At 36.2% G+C, this 16,044-nt stretch overlaps 1 protein-coding gene across 1 annotated transcript in view; it reads right to left on the bottom strand.

Moving 5' to 3' along the window:
• Positions 1-1,838: 1,838 nt before the first annotated feature.
• The window catches only part of TMPRSS11B (transmembrane serine protease 11B), a gene marked incomplete at its 5' end in the record, with an annotated part of 62,971 nt that continues 48,765 nt past the window's right edge, over positions 1,839-16,044 (bottom strand). The window contains 9 exons of the mRNA XM_079153125.1: positions 1,839-2,110; positions 2,924-3,066; positions 3,545-3,804; positions 5,115-5,289; positions 5,807-5,845; positions 6,508-6,668; positions 8,934-9,001; positions 9,099-9,217; positions 10,563-10,678. Of these exons, the coding sequence (XP_079009251.1) occupies positions 1,949-2,110; positions 2,924-3,066; positions 3,545-3,804; positions 5,115-5,289; positions 5,807-5,845; positions 6,508-6,668; positions 8,934-9,001; positions 9,099-9,217; positions 10,563-10,678 (1,243 nt within the window). The 3' untranslated portion in view covers positions 1,839-1,948. The remainder of the gene's footprint in view (positions 2,111-2,923; positions 3,067-3,544; positions 3,805-5,114; positions 5,290-5,806; positions 5,846-6,507; positions 6,669-8,933; positions 9,002-9,098; positions 9,218-10,562; positions 10,679-16,044) is intronic.

Below are 16,044 nucleotides of genomic sequence, written 5' to 3'. Positions count from 1 at the left end.
GATCTAAAAATCGTATTTAAAAGTGAACTTACCAAACTTTAGTAGGACAACTACATTATAGGGTTATATATGGTATACACTTATTCCACATTTTTGATAAAGCAAAATTTGTAATTGGTAGACAGTGTAAAGCTCAGTAAAAATTTCCAAAAAGTTTAGTAAAAGATTTTCTTTTATATTCACTCTAAGTCATTGAAACTTAAATAAAATCTGAATACTATATAAGGACTCACAAAAATCTCTAAATCAAGTTTTCAGTCATACTGATATAATCATTTACTCTTCCATAGTGAATATTACAGACTGAAGTCACGTAACTTGTGAAGGCTATCTGATTCATAAAACAAGACTTTATGCTCAATTCCAGAGACTCTGGGACCAAAACCACAGTCAAACTTCATATTTCTAGCCTACAGAACATCTACCTACAAACACAGTCTGTAGATTTATCTCTTGAACTACCTTTCCTTCTCCCTTCAGCCTCTGAGCCCCCATCTTCTTCCCCATGCCTTACTGCTACTTCCAGAATCATTTTCTTGGCCTTATCAACATCCTTCTTTCAAGACTGACTAATACCATCTTTTTGTGGTTGGCTCCTTCGCTGCTGACTAACCATGAGCTCACATTTCATCTACAATTGCATGAAGGTAGAGGCTGCTTTCAGTCACCTGACTAACCTGCACCTGCAGGCCTCCCTTGTCTACCTCTCTTGGCCTCTATTCCCACCATAAAAACATGGCACCAGAAGGTGTGGGCCACTTCTGCAAATTGGTTGAGAAGGGCCAGGGCAGCCAGCATCTGTGAAAGATGAAAAACAAAACAGTGGCTTTCCCCTCTGCCAGGTGGACTGGTAGTCATTTGCAGATGAATGGCACAGCAGTCTGAATGATATGAAAGCCACATAAATCTGACATAAATCTGAAATCAGACCCTGTTGGATCTGTACATTCTGGGCTCTGAACCTACTGATCACCTGGAGAACTGCTTCCTAGACCAAGTGGAAACTCATTCAGAAGATGGGCAGCCATCTCACAAAAGTCTACAGACTGAAGGGGCCCAAGGTGAGCTGGGCCAGACTCATCTTTGAAGCATGCAAGGAACACCCCCATTCTCCACTTCACCTTGTATGAAGAAAGGAAGAATAAAAGGGAGAAGAAGGAGGGGAGACAGAGAGGAAAAGAGAAGGAACCACGTGAGAACTCTTCAGAAAATAAACAAAACCCCAAAAGATGAAGAAAACAGTCATTGAAAAAGACAGTCTGCCTTTAAATTTAATTAAAATACAATACACATTTTTATGGCTTATAGCTATTTTTTTCAAATATATTACAATAAGGAATTTTCATAAAAATTTATACCAACACTGAAAAATTATTATCTCTATGAGTTTAAAGCACATTGTTTGGCCTAGTTTTGATGATGACAATATTCTTTCACAGTAATTGCAAGGACTAATGAAGATCCTCAAAAATTATAACTCAGTGCTTATATTCAGACAAGGTTTAGGTCACAGCCACATTTTATCTACAAAAGCTGTGACATCAAAGTAGACACAGCATGTTCCAATTCATATTTCATCATGCTGCCTGCTAATTTACCATGGACAAAGACACACTTTCATAATCCTACAAAGTCTGAATGACAAAAACAAAGAACTTTATTTTGCGGTGAGATAACTGTGATGTGGATTAATGAAATAAAAAATAAATAGTATTATAACAGTTATTTTTGGTGGGAGTGCTTTCTTGGCCTAGGCCTTTTGGGACCAAAAAAAATGAGAATTCTTATTTTGTCTTATTATTTCTTCTTAAAATGTAAGTTCATAAACATTCCCTCAGGGTATTATTCTTTCAACTGTGGTACACACTAACTTTAAAAGCATGTTAAATCTGGCTTAGGCGGAACAGTCAAAAACGTCCTGAACTAGTTGGTACAAGATGAGTTTCTCTTAAACACCAGTCTTGGAGGCAATCCAGTTGCGGTAGGAAGTCACTCGCATGTAGACCCCTGGTTTATTGATTTTACCACATTCAACTCCCCAGCTCACTATTCCAACAAGGTACCAAATATCTCGAGAATTGGGATGAACCAGTGGTCCTCCAGAGTCACCCTAAATAAAACGAAGAACATTTATCATTATGACAATTTTCTTTCAGATACTTCAGTTACAGGAAATGTTAAGCCAAGATTAAGTCTGTAAGTGGTTATTATTTCATGGAGACCAGAGGAAGGTATGTACCATCCCTATACCATCCTTAGCCCTAGCTGTGACTGACTGGAATGTATTCTCTGCTGTTTACCCAAACCTGAAGGTGTTCTCTGAAAAGTTACAAACTAATTCTATGAGAAAGCTTTTGGGTGATATACAGTATGATTATACTCGAAATTCAGGGTTTCATATTTGAGAAAATTATTGAGAACACTACTAAAGAGAGAGATAAGAATGTAGGAAGAATTGGGGCTGAATGTAAAGCATTTCTGAGACTCTCTTTTATGGAGATGTGGTTAAGAGATGGACTGTGATGCTAGACAGCCTGGAAATACATGCCATTTCTGGTATTTACTAGGAGTGTGACCATGTACAAAGTACTTAATGTTCCTCTGTCTCAGTTTTCTTGTTTATGAAATGAGAATAATGATAGTACCTACATTATAAGATCGTGATGAGAACTAAATGAATTGATATTTGTAAAGGAACTCAGGATAATAACCAATGCAGATAAGTTCAACATAAGTGTTAAACACTTAGAAATACATCTTGTATGTAGAGAAGACTTACTATAGTGCAAGGCTGAGAGGGATACTGACAGAACTGTCAAAGTAGCAGTTAATTGAAGCATGCAATTGTCTCCATCTTGATGATTTTCATAAAATAATAGCAGTTATTTATACACTATGAACTATGAACGGTTTCTAGAGTTACCTGGCAGGCATCGATATTTCCTTCCATGTACCCTGCACATAGCATTGTGTCCTCTATCACACCGTTATATACTTCTTGAGCATTACAGGCGTTTGTGTCAATAATTTTCACAGGTGCTTTCTGAAGTAACTCTGGGAATTCACCTACAGAAAGTAAACATCAGCAAAAGAGTGGCTGTTAACAGAGCAGGGTGGAAACCTTCCTTTGTCCTCTTTAAGACCTGTATTTGATGGTTGCCCCTTAGGATAAAAAAGCTCACTCAGTTCTATCACTCAAACTGACCAAAAAAAACAAAACAAAAAAATCTTCAAAACAAAATTCAAATCATCATCTTTCAAGTGTGCCTTTCAAAGTCTTCATCTTTCTTCTTTTATCTATGGGCCAGAACCTTCTCAATTAGGTTCTCCTGGTAAGGGAGGTTCTACACAACAACAGATTTTCCTAGAATGTTCCAAACCAAGGCAATTTGCAGTCATAACCTCATAAGCAACATTCCCTGAGTGATTACCTGAGTGTACTGGGCATCTGGAGGTAAATGATGCCTAGGACTCTACCTAGATTGCTCATATTTCTTGTTGCTCTTTTACCTTACACAGTGTGTTAAGTTTTCACTGGACTTACCATCAAATGTAAGTGCTCCCCATCCTGTAACAACAACTCCTTCACCTGGTGGCACAATCTCCATGGCTTCAGGAAGACAAACTCGATGTACATCATTCGTAAATACAACTTTTTCAGTGAGCAATATAACTGCAACATCATCGTGATGCTCACCCTTGATGTAGTCTTCATGAATAATAATTTGTTGAACATAATGCTGCATATAGGGGGGACTTACTTTAGTGCCAAAGCTAACAGTGAAGTTTTTTGGATTTTCTGACCTAAAGAAACAAAAATCATGTATTTTGTATTTATTTGACAATAAATAGAAATTCTGCATTTTATAGAGGATAGAGGAAATTCTGCCTCTACTATACACTTTTTTATGACATTAGTATTTCTTTCCATATAGTCCACTGCAATGATACAACTTGATCTTTTAATTCATTTTTAAACATTTTAAAAATCTTGAGTCCTTACAACATGCATTATGTAAGGCAATGAGGAAACAGAAATGAAAATAAATAACATATGCTTTTAAGAAGCTTACATAAAGCAAAAGATGGGCACAAACACAGGCAATTTTAATAACTGTTTAAATTCTTAAAAAAAAATTTTTTTGTAGTTGTAGATGGGCAGAATGCCTTTATTTTATTTGTTTATTTTATGTGGTGCTAAGGATCAAACCCCATGCCTCACATGGGTGAGGCCACTGAGTTACAGCCCCAGCCATTGTTTAAATTCTTGTGTGTGTAGTGGAACCACAAAACAGACAGGCTTAAATCTGTGTGTTTAAAAAAAAAGGAAGATTTCTTAGGGAAAGTAGTATTTTTGCATAGGATTGAGTCATATTTGCCTAAAAGATCAGGAGAGTGGAGCACGTATAGAGAGAGATTGATTGATTTATGGAGAGAGAGAGATAAGAAATAGGATGCTACATTTCAGCAGCCACAAGTGGTTTAGGATCTGAAGTGTAAAGCCATGAAGACAACACTCACAAGAAAACAGTATGTACCCAAAATCATAACCCTTCTCATTTTTACCGGTGTGGTATGAAAACCTTAGGCTTACCATGTAATTTTTCCTTCTACCAGGACCTACTTTTAGGTCCTTGGTAATATTTTTAGTGTTTTTATTAGTGCAGTGTAAGTACACATGGTATTGGGGTTCATTCCGTATATGCATGGAATATAATTTGCTGCACTTCAGTCCCAGTACTTCTCCTTTCTCTCTCTTCCTCCCTCAGCTATTCCCCTTCCTTTGCTCTTCCTTTTGCTCTTTGGTCTTCCTTCTATTTATTTATAGGTTTTACTTTTTTAAATGTGTGACTTATAGAAGTACATAAAGGTGAAATTCACTGTGGTGTATTTGTAAGTGTACATAGCATAATTTGGTCAACTCTGAGTTGGGCTTTTTTCACTTAGCATGATGTTCTCCAGTTTCATACATGTACCAGAAAATGCCTTTTTGTTTTGTTTTGTTTTTAAGGATGAAAGGGAGTGAAACTAAGAATTAAGCAGGTATAACAGCTACAAACTGGGACTAGAGCAGGGCTATTTGTCTCCACAGATGAGCAACATGATAAACTTACCGTTGAAAGCAGTGGGCTGCTGTTACCAAGTATCTCTCACTGATCAAGGATGCCCCACAGTAATGTCGGCCATTGAATTTCAGACTTGCTTGCCATGGCCATTCTCCTTTTTGAGCAGTAGAACCTCCTTTGATTCTATCATACGTAGCTGACATCCTTGGTCGCCTTCCACAGCCTTTCAGGGGGGGTAAGTTTTGTTCCATTGAGAATAAAAAGATAATATTTGATTACAAACAGAGACTGAGCTGAGTTGTCCTGATATAGTTATATTCAACAACATTTTACACTGATAGAAATAAAATATAATCAATACAGGAATCACTAACCTCCCCTGGATTGCCTATCTACCCATCATAATAATTCCAAGATATTTTGGCACTTGGAGAATGTGTAAGATGTGGGAGGCAAAGTCACAGTTAAGTCCATAAACTTTGCAACCAGACTCCCTGAGTTTGAATTCTGGCCCCCACAACTTACAAGTTGGATAAATCTAGGCAATTATTTCCCTTCTTAGTGTTTGATTTTCCTCACCTCTAAAATGATATCATAAGCATGCCTGTCTAGCACTGCTATGAAGATTGCATTAACTATTCTATGTGAAGCACTTAGATAGAACTGTCTATAAAGAGAAATAACTCTTGACTTATATTTTATATTATCTCATATTTAATTTTAAAAGTATTTGAACTTACGGTTGTTGATCATCTTTTCAGCTTCAACCTTACTGATTTCTGTAATTGAACAAAAAATCCATAGTTATTTAATAATTAACTGAGCCTGAGGCAATGTAGAAAGATAGTATGTCTAGCAGAGCAAAAACGTCCAGAAATAATTTGGAATCTCAGGATGAAGAGTCAATAGAAAGGAGAGAACATTGGTTTATTGGAATTTTTCCCTTCCTGTATGTAAATGTATTATATGGAAATACCATCTTCATAGTTCCATATGGGAGACTTCTTTTTTATTTAATTGAAATTTTATCTACATCATCTAAAGTGGAAAAGTGTGAGTCTCCAAAAGTGAACCTAATTTGGGTCTATATACAAAATAACTTTGAAAACTGACCAGTCTCATAACAGCAGATCCAATGTTGTTTTTGAAAATTGAGGAGATCATGAAAAGAAAACCAAAGCACACCATTACTTATAAAGATTGCTTAACGAAGTAGTATCAGCTTTGGAATGAGAAACAGCTCCCCTTCCCCCAAACCACCTATAAGGTGTGGCATTATTAAATGTGCTTTTAACAATAAAGAAAACAAATAATTATTCTGATTTAAAATGAAATCCATTTTAAAATATATTTAAGATCAGCTTTGTGCCTGGTATGTATGATGTGTGTTAGGGACAAAATAATGAAAGTAACACTGCTCAGGTATAATACATAAGCTTACCCATGAGCCTAAGAGAATTTGGATCTGTAGGCAAGGATCCAGAGTGGCTCTTCAGCATCTGACGTAAGATGCTTTCAATTCTTTGTCTTGTGGTTTCCTTGGTTGACCTGGAATCCTTGAATACCAGCCATATATGTGCTGTCAGACTGTTGTTATCAGGACTGGAAACAACATAAAGGTTTCATATGTTGCTAAAAGTAGCATTTCCTTCCTCGCTCTCTGACTTTTTTGTATCTTGGCTGCTTCTGCTCTTTAATGGCTTTGTGCACTACCTTCTCATTGGGTCAAGCATAGGATTATCCATTTGCCTACGTGCAGCTGTATTATTCAGTTTAGAATATTGTTCTACAAATCTGAAAAAATAGGGAAAGCTAAGACACAAATTATGATAATGACAGAATTCTACCCTCCAGGGATTTCCAGACATGCATACTATAACTATAATAAATGAGGCAGAAGCAGGAAGATATTTATCTTAACTGGAGATGTTCAGAGAAAGAATAAGTCATTTTTTTACTTAAGGATCAGAAATATTTTTATGAAAGAGGTGATATATACACTGGACTCTCAAATATTGTTATTACTACTTCATCATCAAGTAGAAAATTTCATCAACAGAGATAAGGAGGAATCATACTACAGAATAACTGGTTGATAATAATAGTGATTAACATTTATTGTGCATCTGATGTTTTCTGTTATCACATTTATTAGTACACCTTTTGTTGTATACATTAGAACACTGAAATATAAGTATTATTATCCCAAGGTTTCATACACATGGAAAAATTGAGGCTCTGATAAGTTATGTAATATACTCTATATACAATTACTAAGTGGGGTTTAGAGTTAGTACAGCTGATTCCATAACCAGGACTCCTTGCACTATGCATCCATCACCCCATTGTCTAGTCATTCAGTGACCATGGAGTCTGGGAGATTGGGCTCAGAGAGAGGAGCATCTTTAATGCAATCCAAGGGGTAGAAGATGTTGACCAAAATTGATTCAAATATTAATCTGATGATCGATGGGGAAATGGTGGGCAGCCTAAGAGTTTGACCAACAGAATTATTAAGGAGCCCTGAGGCTAGTATCTGAAGTGTTGTCATCATATTTTGGGTCTCCCTAAGGGGTGCTCAGCATGTTGACATATAAATCAGTAACAATTCCTACCAAGCCCTTGACTCACATTCCTATCAAGCACTTGACTTACATAAGTTTGATTTTTGCAGTAGTACATGCCAAACTGAAAACCTGTCCTGTGGCCTCTCTGTCACTTGGTTTTGGCCCTACAGATACCTGAAGTTACATGCACTGGAAAACAAAGCAGAGAGGTCTTCTGGAGGTTGCAGTCATTTGGTACCTTCAACTTGAGTTTTCCATTTCTGTTCAGTGCTAAAATTGACCCCCAAGGTTAATGCTATTTGGAACCTTAACCATTCTGCAATTCCAGAAGTCACATGAGTCCAGGACCAGAGAAGAAGGAAGAATATTGGTGACATTCATGAAAGTAAAGCAATAATCGCCTTCACTTGAAATATATTTATTTGCAAATATTTCCACACACATTATCTTTTTAATTCTGCATACAGTTCTGTTGGCAAGGCAGGGCAGATGTTGTCACTAACATTTCATAATAGAGAGGAATATATTCAAAATGGTACAGCAACTTGCCCAAGACTCTAGGGCTACTAAATGGCAAAAACTGGACTCAAGTTGTTTAACTGCATTTTAAGGTTCTTTCTGGTATTTTTTGCTACCCCAAATTCATATGCAGAGAACACATAAAATTATTTTGCTTCTTGATATGTTGACTCAAGGGTTTTCCCTGGTATCAAAGGCTGTCTTCTACCTCATATATAATAAGAATTCTGGGGATAATTCCACAAGATGTTAAGTCAACTTGCAAGTAGAAACACCAGAGAAAATAGAGTTTATATTTATGATATTGATAAACAAAATATTAGTACATCAAACACTGGTCTAAGGACCATCTAAGTTTTCTGGATATAAATACTTAGGAAATCAGAATGATAAGTTATGCATAATTTGAAGGTTAATACATTCGTGAGGGACTGGGGTTGTAACTCAGTGGTAGAGCACTTGCCTAGTATGTGTGAGGCAGTGGGTTTGATTCTCAGCACCACATACAAATAAATTTTAAAAATAAATAAAGGTCCATCAACAACTAAAAAAAAAAAATTAAAAAAACATTTCTGATAGATTTAATGAATTCAACAATTCAACAATATAGCCCCAATGTTCACTTTGGTTTTGTACTGAACAATTCCTCTGATATTTATGATAATGTTGGATATTAGTAACTTATTGGCTAATGACTGCAACATATCGAGAGACTATCACAAAAGAACTTGAAGTATAATGATATGCATGATGATTTTGATGATTAGTATTCTTTACTTACACCAGTGTGAGAACTTGAGAATTGATATATTGTCTGTAAATGTTAGAACTTTGAAATGCATCAACCATCTATTAAGAGAGAACATAGTCAAACGTCAAAATCCAATAATATATTTATATTTCAAAGAATTAACAATGAAATGAAAGTAGAAAAATACTAACTTACTTTAGTTTCAAGAATTTTACTAATATAGTTATTTTCGGGTGATGTCTCCTTTTCATAATTTCTATTATATGGGATACCCAACACTTTGAAGCTACCTTGATAGTAGTATGTCCTATTCTCTGTGAGACAAAGATGTAAACCAATAATTATTCAAATTAAATGAACTTCAAACTCAGATGTAGATTACATAATAATACCAATTTAGAATGGCATATTGAAAAACCCATGTGAATTTTTCCAGTACAGTTGATTAGATACCCCTAGGTATTGTGGAAAGTGTTTATAGAACCAATAATAGAATACACACACACACACACACACACACACACACACACACACACACATGCATTCATGTATACATACATCAGAAAAAGGTCAGAAAGAAGAATTACATCATCTTGGTTCAGACAGAAAGGACTATATACTATAATGAGATTTCTGTTTAATCAGTTACCAGATTATAAATAAAAATAGCTACCATTTATTATCCACTGAAGAAAGATATTTGTAAAGACCTCATGAAGTATTCAATATTTCAGGAGAACTGTCTCAGAGTGATTTAGTAACTTACCAAATATTATCCTAAAAGGAGCCAAAGATCAAAGTTCAATCTGCCTAACTTGAAAACCCACAGCTAATCCATCATTTTTCCTTTGAAAATTTTCATAGATACTAAGCCACTTGATATATGTCACATCTTATCTCTAGTCAGGTGATAGATATTAAGTACTTACACCATGCTAGACATGGTGTAAGAGTTGCTAGCATATACTAAGAACTAAAAGTTTTATATTGCAATATGACCACTGCCCTTGAAGATTATCTTTTGGAAGAGACATGCTCAATATGGATGAAGCCATTATATGAATTACCAATGAGACTATAATTAAATGATGATGTTGGTTTTTCAACTACAAGTTCTTTGTGAATCAAGAGAAGAGAGGAACCATAATCAAAATAAAACATGGTGCTGTTAAAACTGTTAAAATATTTCACAGTGCTAAAGATAATGGAGAAAGAAGTCATATGTCCTAAACAAAAACTGAAGATGTTTTTTTATGAATAATTTATAAGTGAATGTTGCTAACTGCAGTTAACTTGTCTGTGCATTGTCATATTTTTATTTATGATAAAGACCAAACTTTACAGCTGCAGTTTATCAGGTTATAAGTAGCAAAAAAGATCTTAAAAATATTCAACTCCTTTTCATAATTCAGTGTTCACAATGTATCCTTCATTTCTTCACTTGAATTATGTCTCTGAAAGAATATTTATTCTTTTAACTACATATATTAAAATGATGTGTGCAATATAATGGCAAATGTTAATTATGCTTATTTCTAGGATCTGGAGTCACTGATGCCTTCTTAAAGTGAAATAATTCATGGTTTGCAATTGTTTATCTTCAGTATAAATGGGAATAGAGATTACAACAAAGTCAAATAAATACAAATATATACAAACCCACAACCAGAAAGTGAACTAGGAGACCAATAGTTATTCCAAGGATAGCCAATACTCCAAACACAAGGAGGATGATCATCCATAGTGGCAAAGATGTTCGGGAAGCTGTGACTGGTCTGTAAATAAAAGATATGAATATGAAAAATAAATCAGAAAAATCACAACTTTCAAATCTACACTTCATGCTCCCTCCCTAAAATTCTACAATTAAGCACAGTACTAGCAAAGACATAGGAAGGAAGGGGAAAAGGATAAAAAGTTCTTTCCTTAAAGCTTATGATAGAATTTGTGCTATGAAATTTTACGTATTTTTTCTGAATCTGTGCTATAAAGTTGTTTTTCCATCATATGAGGTTTAGTGCCAAGATATCTGTACCTGGGATCTAATTGCATTCTGTGATTACTGGATAGGAACAATTAGTATCAATAAGTTAAGATCTTTCCAGGGGTTGGGGGGGGGGGGGCAAAAGAAATGTCTTAGAAATTCTTTATGCCTAAGTCCAGCATAACTGAATTCGTTATACCTTCATTAACACAGATATAAAGTGCTTTGTGTGTTAGAGCAGTATCTCTCTAATTTTATTAGCTTGTTTATTACTTGCTTCAAGGAGACTTTAATAGAAAAGCATGCCATGATAAATCTACAGTAAATGAGGTGTTTTTACTGTGTTTCATTTAGGCAACAAATATGGGTCGAGAGCCATAACCTAAGTTGAAATAAGGATCTGTGGGAATTTTTCAAAGAGGCAGAGAAAGACAGTCTTGGAAAAAGGAACAAACACACAGCACTAACACAGCACTAAAAGAATGACTGGTGGTTCTTTTTTTTTTTTTTTTTTTCAGCAAACCATGAACCATGAATTAGATGAAATTGGACAGTGTGATGATTCATTTTAAGTGTTTAGGCTAGGCTGGGGACCCAGCTGTCTGCTCAAATATAAGTATAGATGTTGTAAAGGTTTACCTAGCCATGATTAACATTTATAATCAGTAGATTTTAAGTAAAGGAGATTACTTCTGATACTGTAGATCAGCCTCATTTGAAGACCTTGGAGATCCAAACTAATGTCTTGGGGCAAGAATGAATTCTGCTTTGAGATGATAACATAGAAATCCTGCCTGAGTTTCCAAACTGCCATCTGGTTCTATGGACTTCAGATTTATGAACCTTACAACTGTATGAGTCAATTCCTAAAAATAAACCTGTGTGTGTGTGTGGAGAGGGGGAAAGAGGGAGAGAGAGTTATATAGATTATATAGGTATAGCTATTTCAGTCTGTCACTGTCTCCATTACTTCTGTTTTTTTAGAGAACTCTGATAGATGTAGCCTCAAGAATCACCCTTAATATCATGCAAAGGTATTGAGATTTTTGTTTTCTCCACTGGGTCTCCTTCAGGTGTGATTGGGGTAAGACTTTAATTTGAATCACCTGGAAATGCTTATTAAATATGCATATTGTGGGATCCTACTCCAGATCCGGTGGATTAAATTTCTGGAAGGGCCTGGGAATTTGCACTTTTATATTACTAGTGGTTCAGATTCTTACTATATAATACATTCATGATAAAATATTGAAAACCTCTAATCTCCCAGTGTACACTGTTATATTTTTCACATTAGAGGTATCAAATAGGGGCAGTGTGTATGTGTATTGAATTATAAGTCAAGATACTTTGGGTTGATGCCTTCAAAAGACCAAGAATTTTTTAAAAACTCCATCTTCTACTAATGCTTTGTAATTCTCCTGGAAAAATTATTTCACATTTGTCTTTTCCTCAAACTTCTAGCACCATTTGGTCCATCCTTACTTTTAGCTACTACCCATCCTGTTCCACTGAGAAAATGGTAGGAATAAGAAAAGAATATTCATAATTTCACCACATTCATGAACTCTTCTTCTGTAGCCCACACTCTGCTTTTTCTTCACATTAAATGTGAGATACTCTGTCTCAATCTTAGATCCACTGCCCCTCTTTGCATTTCATTCTTCAACAGATAACCTGTGTTCCAATCATTTCACACCACGCTAGACTCCATCATGCTTCCATGCCCTTGCACGCCCTGTTCCATTAGTCTAACATCCACCTCCAGTCTACATGGGAGCTGCCACTCAAACTTGACCACTCCACCCTGTCATCTCCTTTGTTTCAAAGTTTTCCATAGCTGACTCTTTTAGGGCCCTACATTCAGGTTTTTATTTTTATGTCAGTCTTTTCACCTCTAGTTATGGACATGATATGATCTGGGACCATGTCATCATTTACTGTTTTTCATACTCAGAACATAGCACAATACCTGGCATCATAGAAAATAATTGTTGAATAAGTAAATGAATGAATGAAGACAAAGAGGGATTGAGAACCACTACATCTTAGGGGGTAAGTAACCCAGAAGTGTCCAGATGTTATAAATCTTTCAGTGTTAGTCAAAAGTATTTTATCTGTATTCTGTGAAAATAAGTAACATGAGGACTTACAGTACTTAGGAAGATGGATTTGTACCAGATTAGAGATCAAAAGAAGGGGAAAATGATAGAAGAGAACAATGAGGAAAAAATGTTATAATCCATGGGAATGGGGTAACGGGATATGGGGTGATGACAGTCAGAAGAGAAAGAAAATGAGGAATTTGAGAAAGTTTACAGTATATTTACAAGAAGTCAACAATAAATTAACTATGTTGATAAAAAGATAGCAATATGTTGAAAATGACATAAGATTTTACCTTGAGAATAAAAGCAAAGAAAAATATAGTTTAGAAGAGAGAGTTTAGGGAGAAAAAGTTGCAAATTTTCTACATCTGGAGTTTGAAGGACATTTTAATTTCTAGTACACAATTGGAAATTTCAGACTGATGATTAACTGAGGAACCACAAATTGTGAGTGTAAACTTAAGAGTCATCTAAAAATATGGAAGAATTGAGACTGTGGGGGCAATCCAAGATGGCAGACTAGAGGGTGACTGCATCTCCTGTCGCTCCAGAAACCAGGATTCAAGAAGGGGAGGCATTGAGAGACTCAGACTAACATAGAGCCACAGGGTGAATCTCCCCCACTTGGTGAAGCTCGGCCGGGGCAGCAGGCCCGGACAGGGGCGGCTCCTCAGAGCAGGGCAGGGCAGCTAGAGTCTTCCCCAGGAAGCCCTGCTCCCTCTGGTGGCGGGTGCATTCCACAGCCAGCTTCTCGGAGCAGACCGCCCAGTGGGGGCCTTTCCGCACAGAGCCAGCTCCAAGTCCCAGAGCCAGCTCCAAGTCCCGGAGCCAGCAGCGAGCTCCGGCCCGCAGGCAGCCTCTGGGACCAGGGCAGGGCAACCAGAGACTTCTCCAATCAGCCCTGCTCCCTCCAGTAGCAGGTTCCTTCCTCGGCCAGCTTCTCAGAGCAGACAACCCAGTGAGAGCCTTTCCACACAGAGTCAGCACCAAGCCCTGGAACCAGTAGTGGGCTAGGGGCAGCTTTCTTCGGAAGCACTGCATTATCAAGTTACTCCAAGACTTCAGGCTACTGAAGGCTGGGAGGTGATATACTGGAAATCTACAGGGACACTATAAGCCAATAGAGGAAAGCTGTAATATCTCACAGTCCCACTGATATCTGACCAATATGAGAAAACAAGGGAAGAAAATGTCCCAAACAAACCTAGATACTATATCAATAAAAACCAATGACAGCACAACAGAAGAAATGTCAGAAAGGGAGTTCAGAATGTACATAATTAAAACAATCAGGGAAGCAAACGAGGAGATGAAAGAGCAAATGCAGGCATTGAAGGAGGAGATGAAAGAGCAAATGCAGGCATTAAATGATCACACTAATCAACAGCTAAGAGCAAACACGGGAAGCAAAAGATCATTTCAATAAAGAGTTAGAGATACTGAAAAAAAAAAAAAACCAGAAATCCGTGAAATGAAAGAAACAATAAACCAAATTAAAAACTCCATAGAAAGCATAACAAATAGGATAGAACACCTGGAAGACAGAACTTCAGACATTGAAGACAAAATATTTCATCTTGAAAACAATGTTGACCAAACAGAGAAGATGGTAAGAAATCATGAACAGAATCTACAAGAATTATGGAATACCGTGAAAAGGTCAAATTTAAGAATTATTGGGATTGAGGAAGGCTTAGAGAAACAAACCAAAGGAATGAAGAATCTATTCAATGAAATAATATCAGAAAATTTCCCAAATCTGAAGAATGAAATGGAAAACCAGCTACAAGAGGCTTATAGGACTCCTAATATACAAAATTACAACAGACCCACACCAAGGCACATTGTTATGAAAATACCTAACATACAAAATAAAGACAGAATTTTAAAGGCCACAAGAGGAAAGAATCAAATTACATTCAGGAAACCAATACAGATATCAGCAGATTTTTCAATCCAGACCTAAAAGATAGAAAGGCCTGGAACAACATTTACCAAGCCCTGAAAGAAAATGGATGCCAACCAAGAATCTTAAACCCAGCAAAACTTACTTTCAGATTTGACAATGAAATAAAATCCTTCCATGATAAACAAAAGCTAAAAGAATTTACAAAAAGAAAGCTGGCATTACAAAACATTCTCAGCAAAATATTCCATTAGGAAGAGATGAAAAACAACAATGCAAATCAGCAACGAGAGGAACTAGCCTAAAGGAATAGCCAAATAAAGGAGAAACCAAATCATGTCAAAACATAAAAATGAGTCAAATGACTGGGAATACAAATCATATCACAATAATAACCCTGAATGATAACAGCCTGAACTCATCAATCAAAAGACATAGACTGGCAGATTGGATTTAAAAGAAAAAATCCAACACTATGCTGCCTGAAAGAGACTCATCTCATAGAAAGAGATACCCAAAGACTAAAGGTGAAAGGATGGAAAAAAATATACCATGCACATGGACACAGCAAAAAAGCTGGAGTATCCATCCTCATTTCAGATAATGAAATGACACTCATTTCAGTATCCATCCTCATTTCAAGCCACAACTAGTCAGAAGGGATAAAGAAGGACATTTCATACTGCTTAAGGGAAGCATAAATCAGCAAGACATAACAATCATAAATATCTATGCCCCGAACATTGGCTCATCCGTGTACATCAAACAAATCCTTCTCAATTCCAGAAATCAAATAGACCACAACACAATAATACTAGGTGATTTTAACACACCTCTTTCACCACTGGATAGATCTTCCAAACACAAATTGAATAAAGAAACCATAAATCTCAATAACACAATCAACAATTTAGACTTAACGGACATATATAGAATATACCATCCAACAAAGAATGAATACACTTTCTTCTCAGCAGCACATGGATCCTTCCCTAAAATAGACCATGCTTTATGCCACAAAGCTACTGTTAGCAAATATAAGAAGATAGAGATACTACCTTGTATTCTATCATTTCATAATGGATTGAAATTAGAAATAAATGACAGAATAAAAAACAGAAACTTCTCCAATACCTGGAGATT

This window comes from Sciurus vulgaris (genome assembly GCF_902686455.1).
Source record: "Sciurus vulgaris genome assembly, chromosome: 9".
Taxonomy (NCBI): domain Eukaryota; kingdom Metazoa; phylum Chordata; class Mammalia; order Rodentia; family Sciuridae; genus Sciurus; species Sciurus vulgaris.
Note: the sequence above shows the minus strand (reverse complement) of the source record. Positions and strands in the feature narration are given on the sequence as shown.